This window comes from Mastigoproctus giganteus, chromosome 4 (assembly GCF_048544385.1).
Source record: "Mastigoproctus giganteus isolate SK-2022 chromosome 4, ASM4854438v1, whole genome shotgun sequence".
Taxonomy (NCBI): domain Eukaryota; kingdom Metazoa; phylum Arthropoda; class Arachnida; order Uropygi; family Thelyphonidae; genus Mastigoproctus; species Mastigoproctus giganteus.
The window spans coordinates 63,888,759-63,904,018 of NC_143578.1; the positions used below are offsets into that span (position 1 = coordinate 63,888,759).

A 15,260-nucleotide genomic window follows, 5' to 3' on the forward strand; every position below is an offset into this window, starting at 1 on the left:
TTATAGTGGCTGGGAATTCTAGGAGTAGTCTTGAACATAATGCTGATGTTGTGTTCATTGATTTGCATCCAGTGCCGTATCTAGATACGAACAGACCGAGCGGCCTCCCCGGGGCCTGGGAATGCAGGGGGCCCGAATTCCGATGATATTTTAATTTTTTGAAATATAAAAACAGATTGCTTTTTAATATAATGCTTTAATTATACAAAAAAATTCGATATTACCTTATTTATATTGCAGTAAATTAATTTTTTTTATAATCAGACGTAAAAGAAATTAATTTTTGCCTATTTTTATAATTTAAACTTAGTTTTAATGCAACAAAAACCCACAATAATGCAGATTCACATTTAAAACTGTTTGCTTTGCTCTGAAAGTAACGATATCAGTTACGAGACTGCATTAAATGAAATCAAGGAACAGGCCAAAGGATAAGATGCAAAATTGCAGTCAGAAATATGAGGTTTGCTAACAGAAATTACTTATTTTAAATTTATTATAAATGTAGTTGTTTGGCAGGAAACATTGAGTATTACGAATAAAGTAAAGCCGATGCAAAGTGGTGCAATTTTAGAACATCAGGATTTAAATTGTGCATTGGTGAAGCTATAGTCATTGCAACCGAGTTGGAAGTACCCTCAGTGTTACCAGAGGCGTGAGGTTCTAGAAAAAAAGCGCGAGTTCACTATTTGTCTCGAAAACTCCTCTCTCCAGACGCAGCTTATGAAACTTCATCAGATGAACGCTCTACTGATCCAACCAAAACAGAATTTTCAAACGTTTGAAGCGGAATTTTCAGATTTGATCAGATGAATTAAATATCCTCGGGTTTTCATCTTATTCTAAATTCAGAAAACCTCATGAATTTATTGGAAAGTGCGATACAAACGAAATTGTCAACACCTTGAAGGAATTCTCATCGGCGAAGATGGGAGCAGTGACATCAATGCCAAAGAGTTACGTCAAGAAATCCAATCTTGCAACGTGTTTTAAAAGGAAAAGAAAAATTGGTTGCTTAGAACTATTGACATTTATTTGTTAGTTGAATTATTTAAATTATATTCCAACGTTGCCATTTCTCTTTCGGATATCGTTAACATTGCCAGGTCACGGTTGCGTCTGGAGAGAGGAGTTTTCAAGACTCAAAATCATTAAAACATATTCACGAGCAACAGTTGGCCAAGAAAGAAGTAATGGAGTGGCCATTATGTGAATAGAACAAGATGTACTAAAACATATAAAAACATCGGACGTTATAGACAAATTCATATTTTGTGAGGGTCCCAAGATGAATATTTTCGCCTGGGGCCTATAGAAGTACTAGATGCGGCAGGATTTGATGTTCCATTGTAACGCTTTTGTATAATTAATGTCAGCTGATGAAGACACCCATCATCCCGATATAGTTTGTATATTTGCAAATAGTTTAGTATTTTGTAAATATTTTAGTCCTGCTCTTTCGGATGCAACAATATTCCTCATGTATTATGGAACCCGAAGCAAAAGGCCTTTCCTAAGTGACCTATGGAAACGCATGTAAATAATTACATAGTGATTGAATGCTGCGCAGTACAAATGCATTCCTAATAATTACACAGATTATTTCCTGATTAGATATCGATCAGTGCGTCTTGACAGGCGTACATAGTAAAGATCGACTTACTCCGTCATACCTCTACATTTTACGTAGAAAAGCGTGCGCGGGGGTTGGCGAGCAAAGCCCCATAGTTATTATTATTATTATTATTATTATTATTATTATTATTATATTTAGCCATATGGTGCAAAGAATCTTAAGGCTTTTGCTGCAGTAGCCCAAAAAAAAAATTCTCAGTTATCCTGAGAGAGAGAGAGAGAGAGAGAGAGAGTAAAAGTAGATAGGGAATCACCAAGAAAGAGAAGGATGATGATATCCAGCACAGGACCCTGGGTGTACCAAACCCATACCCACCTGATGTGAGCCCCTGAGGTAGAGGTGTCCAACCTACGGCCCGCAGGCTCGATATGGTCTGCGAATTATTTTTATAAGGCTCGCGCAGAAAGTGAACTTAAACAGCATTTTAAATTTTGTTAATTATCAAAAAAAAAATTCTCTTTAAATGTTTTGTTCACGATGCAATTGTGAATTGTGTATTGTGCTTAATAAAATTTTAGAATATTTCAATTTTAGGTGTATCATTATATTTATTTATTCACTTAATATTGAAAAGCAGCGAGTGATCCTTGTCAGGTTATAAATTTTCTAAAATAAGCATTTAAAAGCAAAAGTAAGTTGTTGTTTTTTTTTTTTTTTTTTATAGAGAGGAGTATTTCCAATTGCAATGGAAATACTCAGCCTACAAGTCAAGTTTTGGTGTTAATTTTTTCTCGCCATAAAGTGTGGTTCAAGATGTCTTGGTCAGTTAGATTTGCACTGTCATGCACTCCCCTACTCCATCTATCCGTGTCCTCCTAGGTCTTCCTCTTCTCCTTCTTCCTGTTGATTCCCATCCCAGGATTGCCTTTGGATATCTGGTTTCTTGCATGCGATTTAGATGTCCATACCATTTTAAACGCTTCTCTTCGATTTTAGCAATTATATCCTTTTCCACTTCCATTCTCTCTCTCTCTCTCTCGTCTTCATTCTTTTTTCTTTTTCTGTCTCTCCTAAAGTTCTTGCTGAGCATCTCCAAAAATCCAATTCTGTGGAGAGCAATTTGTTTTCCCCTCTCCTGTTCAAAGTCCAGGTGTCAGCTCCATATAATAAAAGACTTTGTACTATCATTTGAAATATGTTTCTTGGTTTTGTTTCGAATATTTCTGCGCCATAGAACGGAATGAATTTAACAGGCCGATAACCATTCTGCCGTCTGTAATTCTCTTATTGCGCGCCTGCCCACAAGGCCTCCGTAGCCTTGTGGTCAGGCGCGCGGGTGTATAAGTAGACGTGTCTTGAGTAACAGGGGTTCAAGCCCGTGACTACTGAATACGGTGCATTTTCTTGTATTCTATCTATCTTGTGAACTCCTTTGGTCGTCCCGGAGTATAAACAGAAAATTTATTTATTTTATTTTATTGATCTCTGCTTGGGACGATCCGTCGTTTTGAAAGATTGATCCCATATATTGTATATATAAAATATATTTTTTTATAAAATAGAAAAGATTGATCCTATAGATAGAAAAGTAAGATTTTTTTTAACAAACAAAAGTAAGATATTTTTTAAAAAAACCAAAAGTAAGTCATATCTTTATAGTTTTAATAAAATCTAAAAAATAAATCACTGACATAGAATTGTTGCACATAAAAGTGTTGGGAATTTGCTCTTTTTATATGTAGCCTGAAAATAAAAAAACGGTAGCAGGAAAACAGAAAATGTAAATGTGGCCCCGTACTCTCGATAAACTTTAGAATTATAAGAAACGTCGTTAAGTCCTGTTAATGCGGCGAACGGGCACTCTTGTACTATACGCTAGATTCTAGAATCTCGATTAATAATAAAAATAATGGTTTGCTTTCTAAAATGCAGATGGCAGCACATGATTAATGCTTCCCGAATACTCTGTAATCGAAGCTACAGTTATATCTGCTTTCCTGCTGAACTTTGTCGAGCGATATGGCACGAAGAACCCTTCCAACAGGATATTTTCATTCTTAATTTCTTTCCCGGATTGCAGTAACAGAGTTCAATGAATTGAAGGATATTTTCTTACCTCCCAAATGGCCCGTACTCTGGCTGCATTGTGGAATTGAACACAGCCCAGCAAGTTTCTTTTTACTTGCACGCATCGTCAATTGAAATGGAAGTTCTGGAGTCAGGGCCGGATTTGACATCTGTTAACTGCTGGGATGTTCACCGTTCTGCTCTTTAGAAGGCGTACTCTACAACTACGTGTGCAATACAAATCTGTATTCACAAAATGTCAACGTATTACTGATGCTTTCAGTTTTCCTAGATAATAAAACGTTTATTTTTAGCTTTCTTTTTCCTACTTGAATTTCGTGTACTATTTTGCATTTGCCCTTGTTGACTGCATCGCGGCTGAATTTGCCAGTATCGTGTAAGCCCTCCCATCGCTCTCATAAATTCGGTTTATTTTCCAGAAAATAGATAAACAGACCTACAAATACACTCTGATATAGACTCAATGCACTGATGTCCCAGTGACGTGCTAAACATGCACCAACAGCAAACCATCCTGTTTCGTTGGTTGAAGAACCAGCGTTTCCGGGAACTGTGCCGCCCTAAACAAACTCCGTCATTGTACGAAAATTCTTTTGTGTCTGCTTGATTCGAATCCAGGCTTTTTCAATTCAGTATCGAAAAGGACAATCATAAATAATATTGTACTGAATACGAAAAACTGAAATCCACGAAACGCTCGATACCAAAATCTGTACGTATTTCCTCTAAAAATGAAGTTTTAACTTAAGCAGAAATACGCGCTTCTAAATTTGAGCATGTGCTACTCAAAGAATCTTTGAGTAGCACATGCTCAAAGAATCTTTGAGTAGCACATTCAATCATTTTGCTGTATCGCGGTCATTCCTGTTGTTTCATATGCTGTACGTTATTTGGCTGTAAATATTTGTGTTTATGTAAATATGGTGAAACTCCCACTTGTGTGTGTTTAAGCAGAAGGTATGCTTCAATTGTCACGGTATTATGTTCTTACCAGTTTACAGTAGTAAAAGCCTTTTCGAGTAATTAATAACTGAAATATTCTATATTCCAGATAAAGTGTACTTATAAATCGGATATTTTGTATTTCATGTATTTTATAATTGTAACATAGATGTATATTTTGTAACATAGTTGTATATATATGATCACCCTCTAGCCAGTGGCCGTAACCGGGTGTTCTCCTAAGAGAAATAAAATGATGATAATAATAAAAAAATAATAAGAGACGATATAATGCACCTACATCCAAAATGGAGGTTGCTGCAATATTTGTTGGAGAAGACAGGGAACCACCTGCAAATAGGAGACATACGCATATATCCCACAGGTGACTGCTGGAGAATTGTATCACCGCTAAACAAGAATGGTGAAGACTGAAGGATCTAGCTTAAACTATTTATGCCATAATCAGAATCGGCTGGACTCCCCAGATGTGAGCACCATCAACGTGTGCTCCAGGTGGGGAAGAGGAAATCACAATTCTGCACCAACCAACTGTCGCTGCGAATTACAGAACCTTACTTCAGTTTCGCTCACGTTCCCCTCCAATGTCATTAATGTATGCAAGTCTATTCAAATTGCCCTCCATAAGCAGTGTATGAACAGAAGTTGCAAAACGCAAACCTTTCGTGAAGATTCTTAGGCCTTTATCATCTGTTTATGATTAAAATTCGGGCATCCTAAAACCTGATTTATCCGTTTATAATTTAATTAAGATCATCCGTTTATAACTAATTTAGGCATTCTAATGCCTCGATCACCAGTTTCTGAGGACGGCTTTTGATTTTTTATAGCTCTATCCTGGGTAGCATTTTTAAACTGTGGTAATTAGCTTCGTTATCTGCTGTCTGGTTTTTCACATCGTTTTATTATTCGTATAACATTACGCTATTAATTATTCACATCGTTTTATTATTCGTATAACATTACGCTATTAATTATCTTTTAATTTATCATACACCGATAAAACTACTTTTATACACCGATTTTATTAGCTGTTTGAAATCGTGGATTACGCCCAACTTTTGTTTGCTGTAAATTTACATCAGTTATCTTAATTTAAAGTCATTAGTACGCTGTCTCTGTTACTATTTACTTTCTGCAGCTTTTGCCTTTTATTATTATTTTTTCTCTTTTTCTTTTTGAGTACTATATTTAAAGTGACCTTATCTATACTATCTGCGATTCTTCACTGAAAAACTAATACCCCATCTTATGGAAGCCGTCAGCTGTCCGTTTGGACAGTTGTTATTCGATTAGTTAAGCTTCCAAATTATTTTTAAAGCTACTGTATGTCTCTAAACTTTGCAGGCAATGTACTGTTGGTTGTGGTTTTGGTATGTTGACTGCTACTGCTAGTCATTGAACCTATTCAAACAGCCATTCAACGTATTCTATCAATAATTGCAAATTTGTTGTGTACTATATATTATTTCCATTATTCCACTATTTCCCCCTCCCGCTCGGGGAATGGAGACAAAGGGCCTCCATTCCCCGGGCGGGAGGGGGAGTTGACTTCTGGTCTCGTCCTCCCCTCGCCGCCCCTCTCTTCCCTCTGGTGGGGCATGGGCCTGCTCCACTGATTTGGGGGTCATTTTCTCTATGGACCCCTTATTTCTGTCTTTCCCCCAGCCTTCAGTCTCCCCACCCCTCTCTCTCTCTTTTAATTATAATTACTAGTGTCTGAACCATTGTTAAATTGCTTGAGCCCTACACCCAAAAACTTAACAACATTTATTTCCATAAATAGTACTTCTTTTTGGCTGACCCATAGCTATAACGTTTTTTTTTTATTATTATTATTAATTATTTATTATTTATTTTTTTATTTTATTTATTTATTTTTTTAAGGTCCTAGCCACTGAAATCTCAGGAAATTAGGTGGCAGGACCTGCCAGAGTAAATAACTATAATACTGGTGTACCTGGTCTGCCTCCACGAGGCAGAGTGTGGACAACGTTGGGTCCCATTAGGGGCCAAGCGGCTAAATGACGAGAGGAACAACGGTACAAATCAAATTATAATTTTAGGGTTGCCCGTAATTAAATACATTAACCCGTATTCGTGTCTGTAAATTGCGTGTGTTCTCGGGTCGATTTGCCTGTTTTGCTGGACGAAAAAACCCCAGTTTCTGAGGGAAAAAACCTTGCTATCTACGCCTGAGACCGACTAACTCAGCCACGGAGTGAAAAAAGCCCACTAAAGTACCTCCCGTCATCGACGGGATTCGAACCCGGGCCTTTTCCACCCGGTGTGGGGGAACAACGGTACACGACACTACACATGTACAAAATCCATACACTTTTAAACCTCTGGCATTGACAGTGTTCTGTTTCACACCCACAATGTATACACGCAAACAATACAATGCAAACACGCGGAGATGGGGGAAACCCCTGGTGCCGTTTGACACTAAACACACTCTACACTCTACACTCTTTCCTGATTACAGGCCATGGATCCATAAATCACAAACTTGCCTCTACGAACATCGTGGATTGCCCTCGCTGTCTTTGTGGTGAAAACGAAGACTGGGATCACCTATTCTATGTTTGCCCGCTCTACGAGGACCTGCGAACGTTGTTCATATCAAAAATACATGCCTTGCCTCGAGGAAATGAACATTTTCTGATCAATGAGGAAGACCAGTACCACGCTTTTTCTGCCTTCGCCCATGATCTCTTCACCAGAAGAAGAAGATCACTGGTACAACGTCCTGGAACTGATGCACATTGATCAACACCCTTTTCTCATATAGTGAACATCTTCACCTAGATTGTGACCACTTCTAGCTACTGAACTTGACACTCAGGTAGCTTGAATTGTTTCATCCGTGTGTCTCTTGATATTGCCTTCCCACCCTCTCGAGGGCCCTCTTCTTCCACTTCCTCTTAGGTGGGAGAATTCCCACCCAACCTGCGGATGATGCCTACCCTTACATCCTCCGTCGCTCTGTCTATACCTCCTTTTCTTTACCCTCTCCTGTACATCCTGTACTCCCTGTACCCTATTATTTTATTTTATTATTATTATTTTTTTTTTCACTTGGTCTCTTTCCAGGAAGCTCAGGCGACCTGGAGGAGACTATCCAGAGAATTATGGGCAGCCTGGCTACCTCCTAGTGGTGTGTGCGGGCAATGTGGGGTCTCATCAGGGGCCCTGCGGCCAAAAGCCAGGACACTCAACAGAACCCAGCATAATACTTCATTTACAACACAAAATATTTTTCTGGCTTTCACAGCGATACTGTTTGTCTCCACAGAGTTCATATGGTGCAGATGTGGGAAACCACTGGAGGCGCCTTTCCCCCAACACTATGCACACTATGACCTAACCAAAATTACCACCATAGGAAAGGAGCACCAGCTGAAATAGTAAATCTCCAGCTGGATCTTGCAAATGACCCCAAGATAGAGAAGAGAAGAATCACCCAACACCTACAAGCGATATGGCAACAGAGCTGGGAAACCACGCAGAAAAGAGACATCACGAGGCGATTCCTCCCAACTATAAACCATACTCACCCAGAGCACCCTCCCTGGTTCTCGCCTGGTCTGCACATGACGTTTATTATCACTGGACACGGCCCCTTCTGTGGAGAAACTCACAGCTATAGGGATTGAAAGAGACCCGTGGTGCCATTGTGGAGAAGAAGAGTCCTGGGGGCATCTCATGTATGAGTGCCCTGCCTATGACAACAGTAGAATCAAATTTGTTACCGCAATTCAAAGGTAACCACGTAACCAAGAGTCCTCGCTGCTGCTCGATGAAAACACGTACAGGGCACTGACTGTGTATGCGCAGGAAATCTTCACACTGAGGCGAGCCAAGGTTGCTGAAATGAGAACAACATTGAATCATGCTGCCCAAGGCCTGAATCAGACTGGCGGGGGTTAGATCCTTCTCTGCTAGAGGATGCTGCCCTGACAATTTGCTAATCCTTTAAGAGTAGAAACACCGCTGGCATCATTTTGGAGCGGGACTGCTGACATTCATAAAGTGCGGGATACTGCTGCAAAACCCTTATAGGGTAGGATTAGCCGGCACCGTTTTGGTGCGGAATTACTGGCACTCTGGAGAACTCCTGAGTGCGGGATACAGAGGCACCTGTCCCCTGCTACTTTAACTTCCACTCCCAGACCCCGATTTTCACCTCACAAATTGCGGACTGCTCCTCAACTTTAGTCCGCCATCCTTTCCCCTCTTTCTCTTCCTTCTAACCTGTACCCCTGTTCTATGGTTACCCCTTTTTTTTTTTTTTTAACTTGGCCTCTGTCAGGAAGCTCAGGCAATCCTGGAAAAGGTCAGCCAGAGTATAATGGGCAGCCTGGCTCACCTCCCAGTGGTGGTAGCGGGTAACGTGGGGTCTCACTAGGGGCTCTGCGGCCAAGCAGCCAGAGACACAACAACAAAACATAACGCTGCTCCGACACAACAACAAAACATAACGCTGCTCCGACACAACAACAAAACATAACGCTGCTCCGACACAAACCAGACATTACACTTTTTTCTGGCTTTCACAGAGATTCTGTTCTTCTTCACAAAGCACCATGGTGCATATGTGGGAAACGACAGATGGCGCCTTTCATAAAACACTATACCACTGTGACCTAACCGAAAATGCCAAACAGTAACGAGAAAGAATAGTAAACCAACTCCAAATATGGCAAAACAGAATGACAGAGGCAACCAATGGCCCCCATTACCAAAATATTTGTTGCCCAGCTCTATCCCAAGCCTCCTGAAGGGTTTAGTCCGGTTCTATACGCTACATTCACGGGCCATGGTTCAATCAACGACAAAGTCGCTCAATGGGTACCGTACAGGATCCTCGCTACGTCTTTAGGCTCGATGAAAGTTGCTTCGTAATTGCTCTATGAAGACATAAGGTCAATCTTCACGAGAATCCAGAAATACCGCGAGGTTATGAACACCTAATTAATGAGCAGCAATTGCGTCCCTTCTCTCAGTTTACCTACAGGACCTATTAGCTAAAAGGAAACGTCTGCAGACAGAAGATAAGAACAACGCCTTTAAAAGAAAAGGGAAACCGCTAACTGGAAATTATAAGCCTCTTTAAGTACTTAGCACTCTCGTGCCATTTTCAGGATGACACTGACAGTGACTCTTCGTATCTGTCATGGACTGCTCCTGCTGACCAGGCTTGTTGGGTAGGATTTCTGTTGCCAGCAGCCTCTGATCATTCGTGCACACTGGCGATCCACACTTGCCCCGTAACTTTCATCCCTGGGGGTTCCCGCTTATCTCTTGTGGACTGTTGGCGCCTCCACTGTTTATTGGCGCACGCCTTCCTCTGCATCCTCCAATTACTCTTTCTTTTACCCACCCTTTTTGTACTGTTCTGTTTTTTTTTTTTTTTTTTTTTTTTTTGACGTGAATGACAGCTAGGGCGCTCAAGCTGTCACGAAAAGTGAAACGTCTAACTACTGCTATGTCTTCGAAACTAACAGACTAAAGTATAATAAATATTTATATATATATTTATATATTTATATATATTTATATTTATATATAGATATATATATATATATAATGTAAAAGTTAGGAAAAGTAGTAAAAATAAGAATAAAAAATAAAAATAAATGAATATGAAGCTATCATCATCAGAGGCAGCAAATGCATATCCTCCACATGACGCCTAAATATATCTGATAATTAAAATAAAACATCAGCCAGTAGTACGGCAAAAATGTAGAGCGAAACGTAAAATAATATAAAATAAACGAACAAGGAAGGGAAAGTATAGATAATAAGACAAAAAGTAGTCGATAATCCCCTGTGTAATTTAGCGAATTAAACCCAATTAATAAAAACGATGTAAATTTAAAATAATGCCAATTAAAAATAATTTAGCGGTCCCCCCCTAGAAGGTACCAGTTCCAAAATACGTGAAATATCACCGAAAAAGGGGTTAAAGGAAGTACAAAAACTAAAAATATTTTAATTATCAGATATATATATATTTCATTTTGTCGGGTATATAATGCGGTCAACGAATATGCAAGAAAAAATTAGAAATTTTGATATTTAATACAATTTTTTTCGAAAAAACTAAAAAGTTCACATTTTGGTCATTTGCCGTTGCGCCTTGGTTACTTTCACTCTCAATAACTTCCGAACTATGATAGACAGATATAAACAGTAAGTGACAATAGGAAACGTTTCAATAGGAAACGTAGTTTTTACTTCTATAAATAGTTTTGATGTAGCTGTTATGGTTCCCGAGTAAAAGATGCAAATTTGAGAGGGTTGAAAGATTCGAGCATTTTCAAGTTTGTTTTCGCAATATCTTGAAAACTATAAATGTTAGACAAAAACAGTAAGCGACAAAATTGTTGCCCTTTGAGACCTCTACGAGAATATATAAATAATAAACTTCGTAAGTATTGACCCCTACCGATAAAGAATCAAGCGTTAGTGTAATATAAACGCAGTTCAAAATACTTTATTCTAAACTTAAATTTCGTCCAACCTCAGGAGGCGCCACACCGCACGCGTTATAAAAGTGGGCCGCGCTAAAAAGTGTCGGGCTGAAAATTCCTCGCAGTATCGACGGGATTCGAACCAAGGTCATTTCCACCCGCTCGAGGGACGATGGGGTTTGTAACGACCGCGTTACCCGCTTGGGCCGAAGTAAAAACAGATTAATCGCAACCAACTTGGGCAGCCATTTAATAGCACGAAGTGGAGGAGTGTAGTCGACAACAGACAACGACACCCCGCGATTAAACTTTTGCAGAACGGAAAGTACAAGGATCGTTCAAAAACTTGGGCAACATAAACGGACGGTATTTTGCACGGATTAAACCGCATGCGCAGAAAAGACGAGTTCAGAACCAACGCCAAGAGTGTGGGTTGCGAATAGCGGTGCAGTCAAAGCCCATTTCTAAACTCAAACGTCGTAAAAATCACAGCGCCCTCTACCTATAATGACTAACGTGGCAACTTTGTGAAAGCATCTCATAAGAATTCGTGCCCTCTTCGACGAGATTCTGCCATTTTCACGCGGTATGGAATGGCGCTGATCGTAACAACTGCGCAACCAAACAAATCTAGCAGTGAAGGCGGCTTTTGCGCGCGTGTACTTAAGCCTCCGGTGGTATGTAAGCGAATTTTTTTAAGTAAGTGGGCAAGTGCCGCGAACGATACTGTATCTTACGGCGCAGTATTGTTCGAGGCACTTTCAGACTGAAATTAAATCAACCTTATTAGTTGGAAGAGGTTAATTAGCGCCAAATGAAATAGGTCACTTACCCGTCCCCTGCAGATATCCACAATACAGTCCATAGGATGCTGTAGCACGCTCGTTTGGGTTGCCCCACACAAAAAGTGATACAAAGTCCCAAGTGCGTCTGATCTCATTGTGGCTGATTGATATCTTGGGATATTGGGTTCTCCAAGCGGGTGGACTGGAGTACTTCTCTGCTATGCTATTCACAATGTTCAATGCAGTTTTGGTATCAGGGGTTTCTTCGTGGCCGTAAAGCATCGTAAATTCGTAACGGAATAACATATCGACACACAGGAGTCCGAATTGCCACAGGTCAGCCGACATTCCGTTTCCTTGTCTGAATATGAGCGCTTCCGGAGGAACGTAGTGGGGACTTATAATTATGTTGGCTGAAGATATTCTACTGATTCCGGAGAAATCGGCTATGAGGACTCTACCTGCTTTATCCAACAACAGATTGTCGGCTTTTACATCCAGATGACATATATCGCAGGAGTGCATATACTCTAACCCGCTGAGAACATCTTTGAAAATGCTTTTCATTTTCGACATAACGTCTTTCTGTTTCCGAAACGCTTTTCCTAAAATGACTGCTCTAAGATCGCTAACCAAGACGTTGGTGAAAAATAGGTGAAGTGTACCTTCATTAGACTCATATGTTTGATAATCCAGTAGCTTCAGAATGTTGGGATGATCCAAAGTAAACCAGAGGGTTCGCTCACTTTCTTCACAATCGGTGGCTATCTTTAACGCGGTTTGAATATTTTTTCCTTTTTTAAGGCTCACAACCACACCGAATCCTCCTCGCCCCAAGATTTTTTCAAAATACATGTTATAGGAAGCTTCTACGGACTTTAAACACTGGGCTTCCGCGACCGTCAGCTCACATTCCAAATCTTGCAAACAGTTCACTGCCATATTTATGCAGCTAAAGGGCTTTCTGCAGCCGTCGATTCACTTGGACTTTGTTGCTAGACTCTCGTATACAGTATAACTAAGATTGATATGAGTTTTGACAAACACTAAAATAAAAACCAACCAGGCCGTTCGTAGTTTAAATCCGCAATACTTTGGCACTCTGTTACAAACAATACCTGAATGTATTGTTTTAAAGGACAATGCTCTGTGTTTGTGAGCTTCATCCGTTGAACTTACTTAAAACAAAACATTTTTTTTCGCAAACTAAACAATGATAGATATTGTTCAAGTTTTCATTGTTTATTGCCATCCCAGTGTACACTAGGACCACGCATTAAATAGCGGCGTCCAACCTTTTTCTCGGCCATGGGCCAAAACAGACAAAATGGTGACGGTTGTTTGGGTTCTTGTGGGTCGCAAGAATATTTCCTTACCACCACTAATTATGTATTTTTCTGAATGGGATGCGATGTTTTTCTTGATTGACGTTAATTTTTACAACTTTAATTAAACACAAAACTCAAATGATACTGTGGGAATGCCATTAAGTTTTGAGGAAGCAGTGAGTGTTATTAATCCTCCCCCTCTCTAAATATCCCCAAAACACTTAAAGCTGTCTGTGTGGAAGGGAGCGTCGCAATAGGAAGAAATGTGCAGCTTGTTGGACACGCTCGATTTAAATGAACTTCATTTCGGTTTTCCTCTCGAAAAAACTTTAATGGACTCAAAAGAACGGAAAGACAAAAAGAAAAAACGCAAAATTACATTTCGATACGAAAGCAAAGTTTACTAAACGAGCGGTGAACTTTATCTGCATCGAACAAGGTGTGAGTGGATTGGGTCAAATAACTAACTTGGTGCTTCTTAGCTGTGATGAAGAATAAGAAGCTCCTCGGGGATATCATTGAGCCAAGGAACGATGCGCTGTCATTTTATTTTTTTACTCTCTTTCACTGTCCTTTCCAATGGTCTGCACGGTATCGTCACCGTCCTCTCCACGCTGGGTGGAAAAGTTCCGGGTTCGAATCCCATCGATGACGCGAGGAACTTTAATGGGCTTTTTTCACTCCGTGGCTGAGTTAGTCGGTCTCAGGCGTAGATAGCAAGGCTTTCCCCAGAGAGTGGGTGTTTTTAGTCCGGCAAAACAGGCAAATCGACCGGAGAAAACACGCAATTTACAGAGAAAAGATGTAATCATTTACGGGGATACCCTAATATCATAATTTTTTTTGTCCTTTGGAATGAGTGAGAGAAAGATTATTGTAGCGTCATATTATGAGATTAATAGATTGTATTGGTCTTCACTTTTGCAAAACTACGTGATAGACAAGTTAGTTAATCAAAAGTGGGGTGACTCAGAACCCTGTGCATATACTGATGACTTGGTGAGTTGGATTAAAGGAAGCAGATAGAGGAAAAAGTGGGTGAGATTACGAAAACACTCACTTCCCAGAGGATGACCCTTCTGCAGACATGACACCTAAGTACCACACCAAAGCAAAGTCCCCTTCCAATGTTGACTGGGTGGTAGATCTATCCCTCGGGCTTAGCGAGTCATCGAGAATCAGAATAGAATATTTGTGAGTTGGGGATGCCAACGATATAAGGAGCTTGTTGCAATACCGAAGTGTTACAGGTGCCTTCGCTTTGGCCACACAACCCACACGTGCAACCAGCGTGCGAGTGTACGTGCGGTCATGTGTGGGCATGTGTACACCGACGAGACAAAACATTATGACCAGCGAGTCGTTGTGCAAATCGAAGCAACTGCAGGTGAACTACGGCGCGTGCGCGGGTCAGGGCATGGTATGAAAAACACCTGATACTGAGCTCTGTTAATCAGTGTTACTCTTCTTCTTCAGATGGGAAGGCAGCGAACTTAAGCGAGTTTGCCAAAGGCCAAATTGTAATGGCCACACGACTGGGTCAGAGCACGGCTGGTGGAATTCTTACGGTCAGCGGTGGTTAGTACCTACCAAAAATGGTCTGAGGAGGGAAAACCCACAGGCGAGGTGTTGGACGACCACGGCTCATCGATGCTCGAGGTGACCGAAGGCTCTCCCGGATGGTATGTGGCATCAAGAAGGGCGACTGTGGGGCAACTAGCCGGTAATTGTAATTCTGATGACGGGAGTAACATGTCACAACACACAGTACATCGAACCCTGCTGAAAATGGGGCTGCGTTGCTTCTAGCCACTCCGAGTGCCCATGCTAATTAGCATTAGCATTAGCATTATCATTAGTAGAGGCATTTGATGCAAGAAAGCAAGCTTATGCAGCATCAGCCAAAAAAAAAAAAAAAAAAAAAAAAACCACTTCCACTTCACCGCTCTGTTCGTTCAAAATACCTGTTCAGCTGAGCCTTAAACTTATTTAGGCTATCAACTTCCACGAAAAGGGATGGAAGTCTGTTCCACCAACC

General features: G+C 40.5%; 1 protein-coding gene across 1 annotated transcript; it reads right to left on the reverse strand.

The window, feature by feature from the left end:
• Positions 1-11,933: 11,933 nt before the first annotated feature.
• On the reverse strand, positions 11,934-12,836 carry LOC150086793 (uncharacterized). Its single transcript, XM_090372268.1, has one exon. The coding sequence runs from the start codon at positions 12,834-12,836 to the stop codon at positions 11,934-11,936; it is 903 nt and encodes a 300-aa protein (XP_090228394.1).
• Positions 12,837-15,260: the final 2,424 nt, after the last annotated feature.

What these genes read in the sequence shown, in the direction of transcription:
- LOC150086793 (XM_090372268.1), bottom strand. Translation starts at nt 12,836, where the DNA reads ATGGCAGTGAACTGTTTGCAAGATTTGGAATGTGAGCTGACGGTCGCG.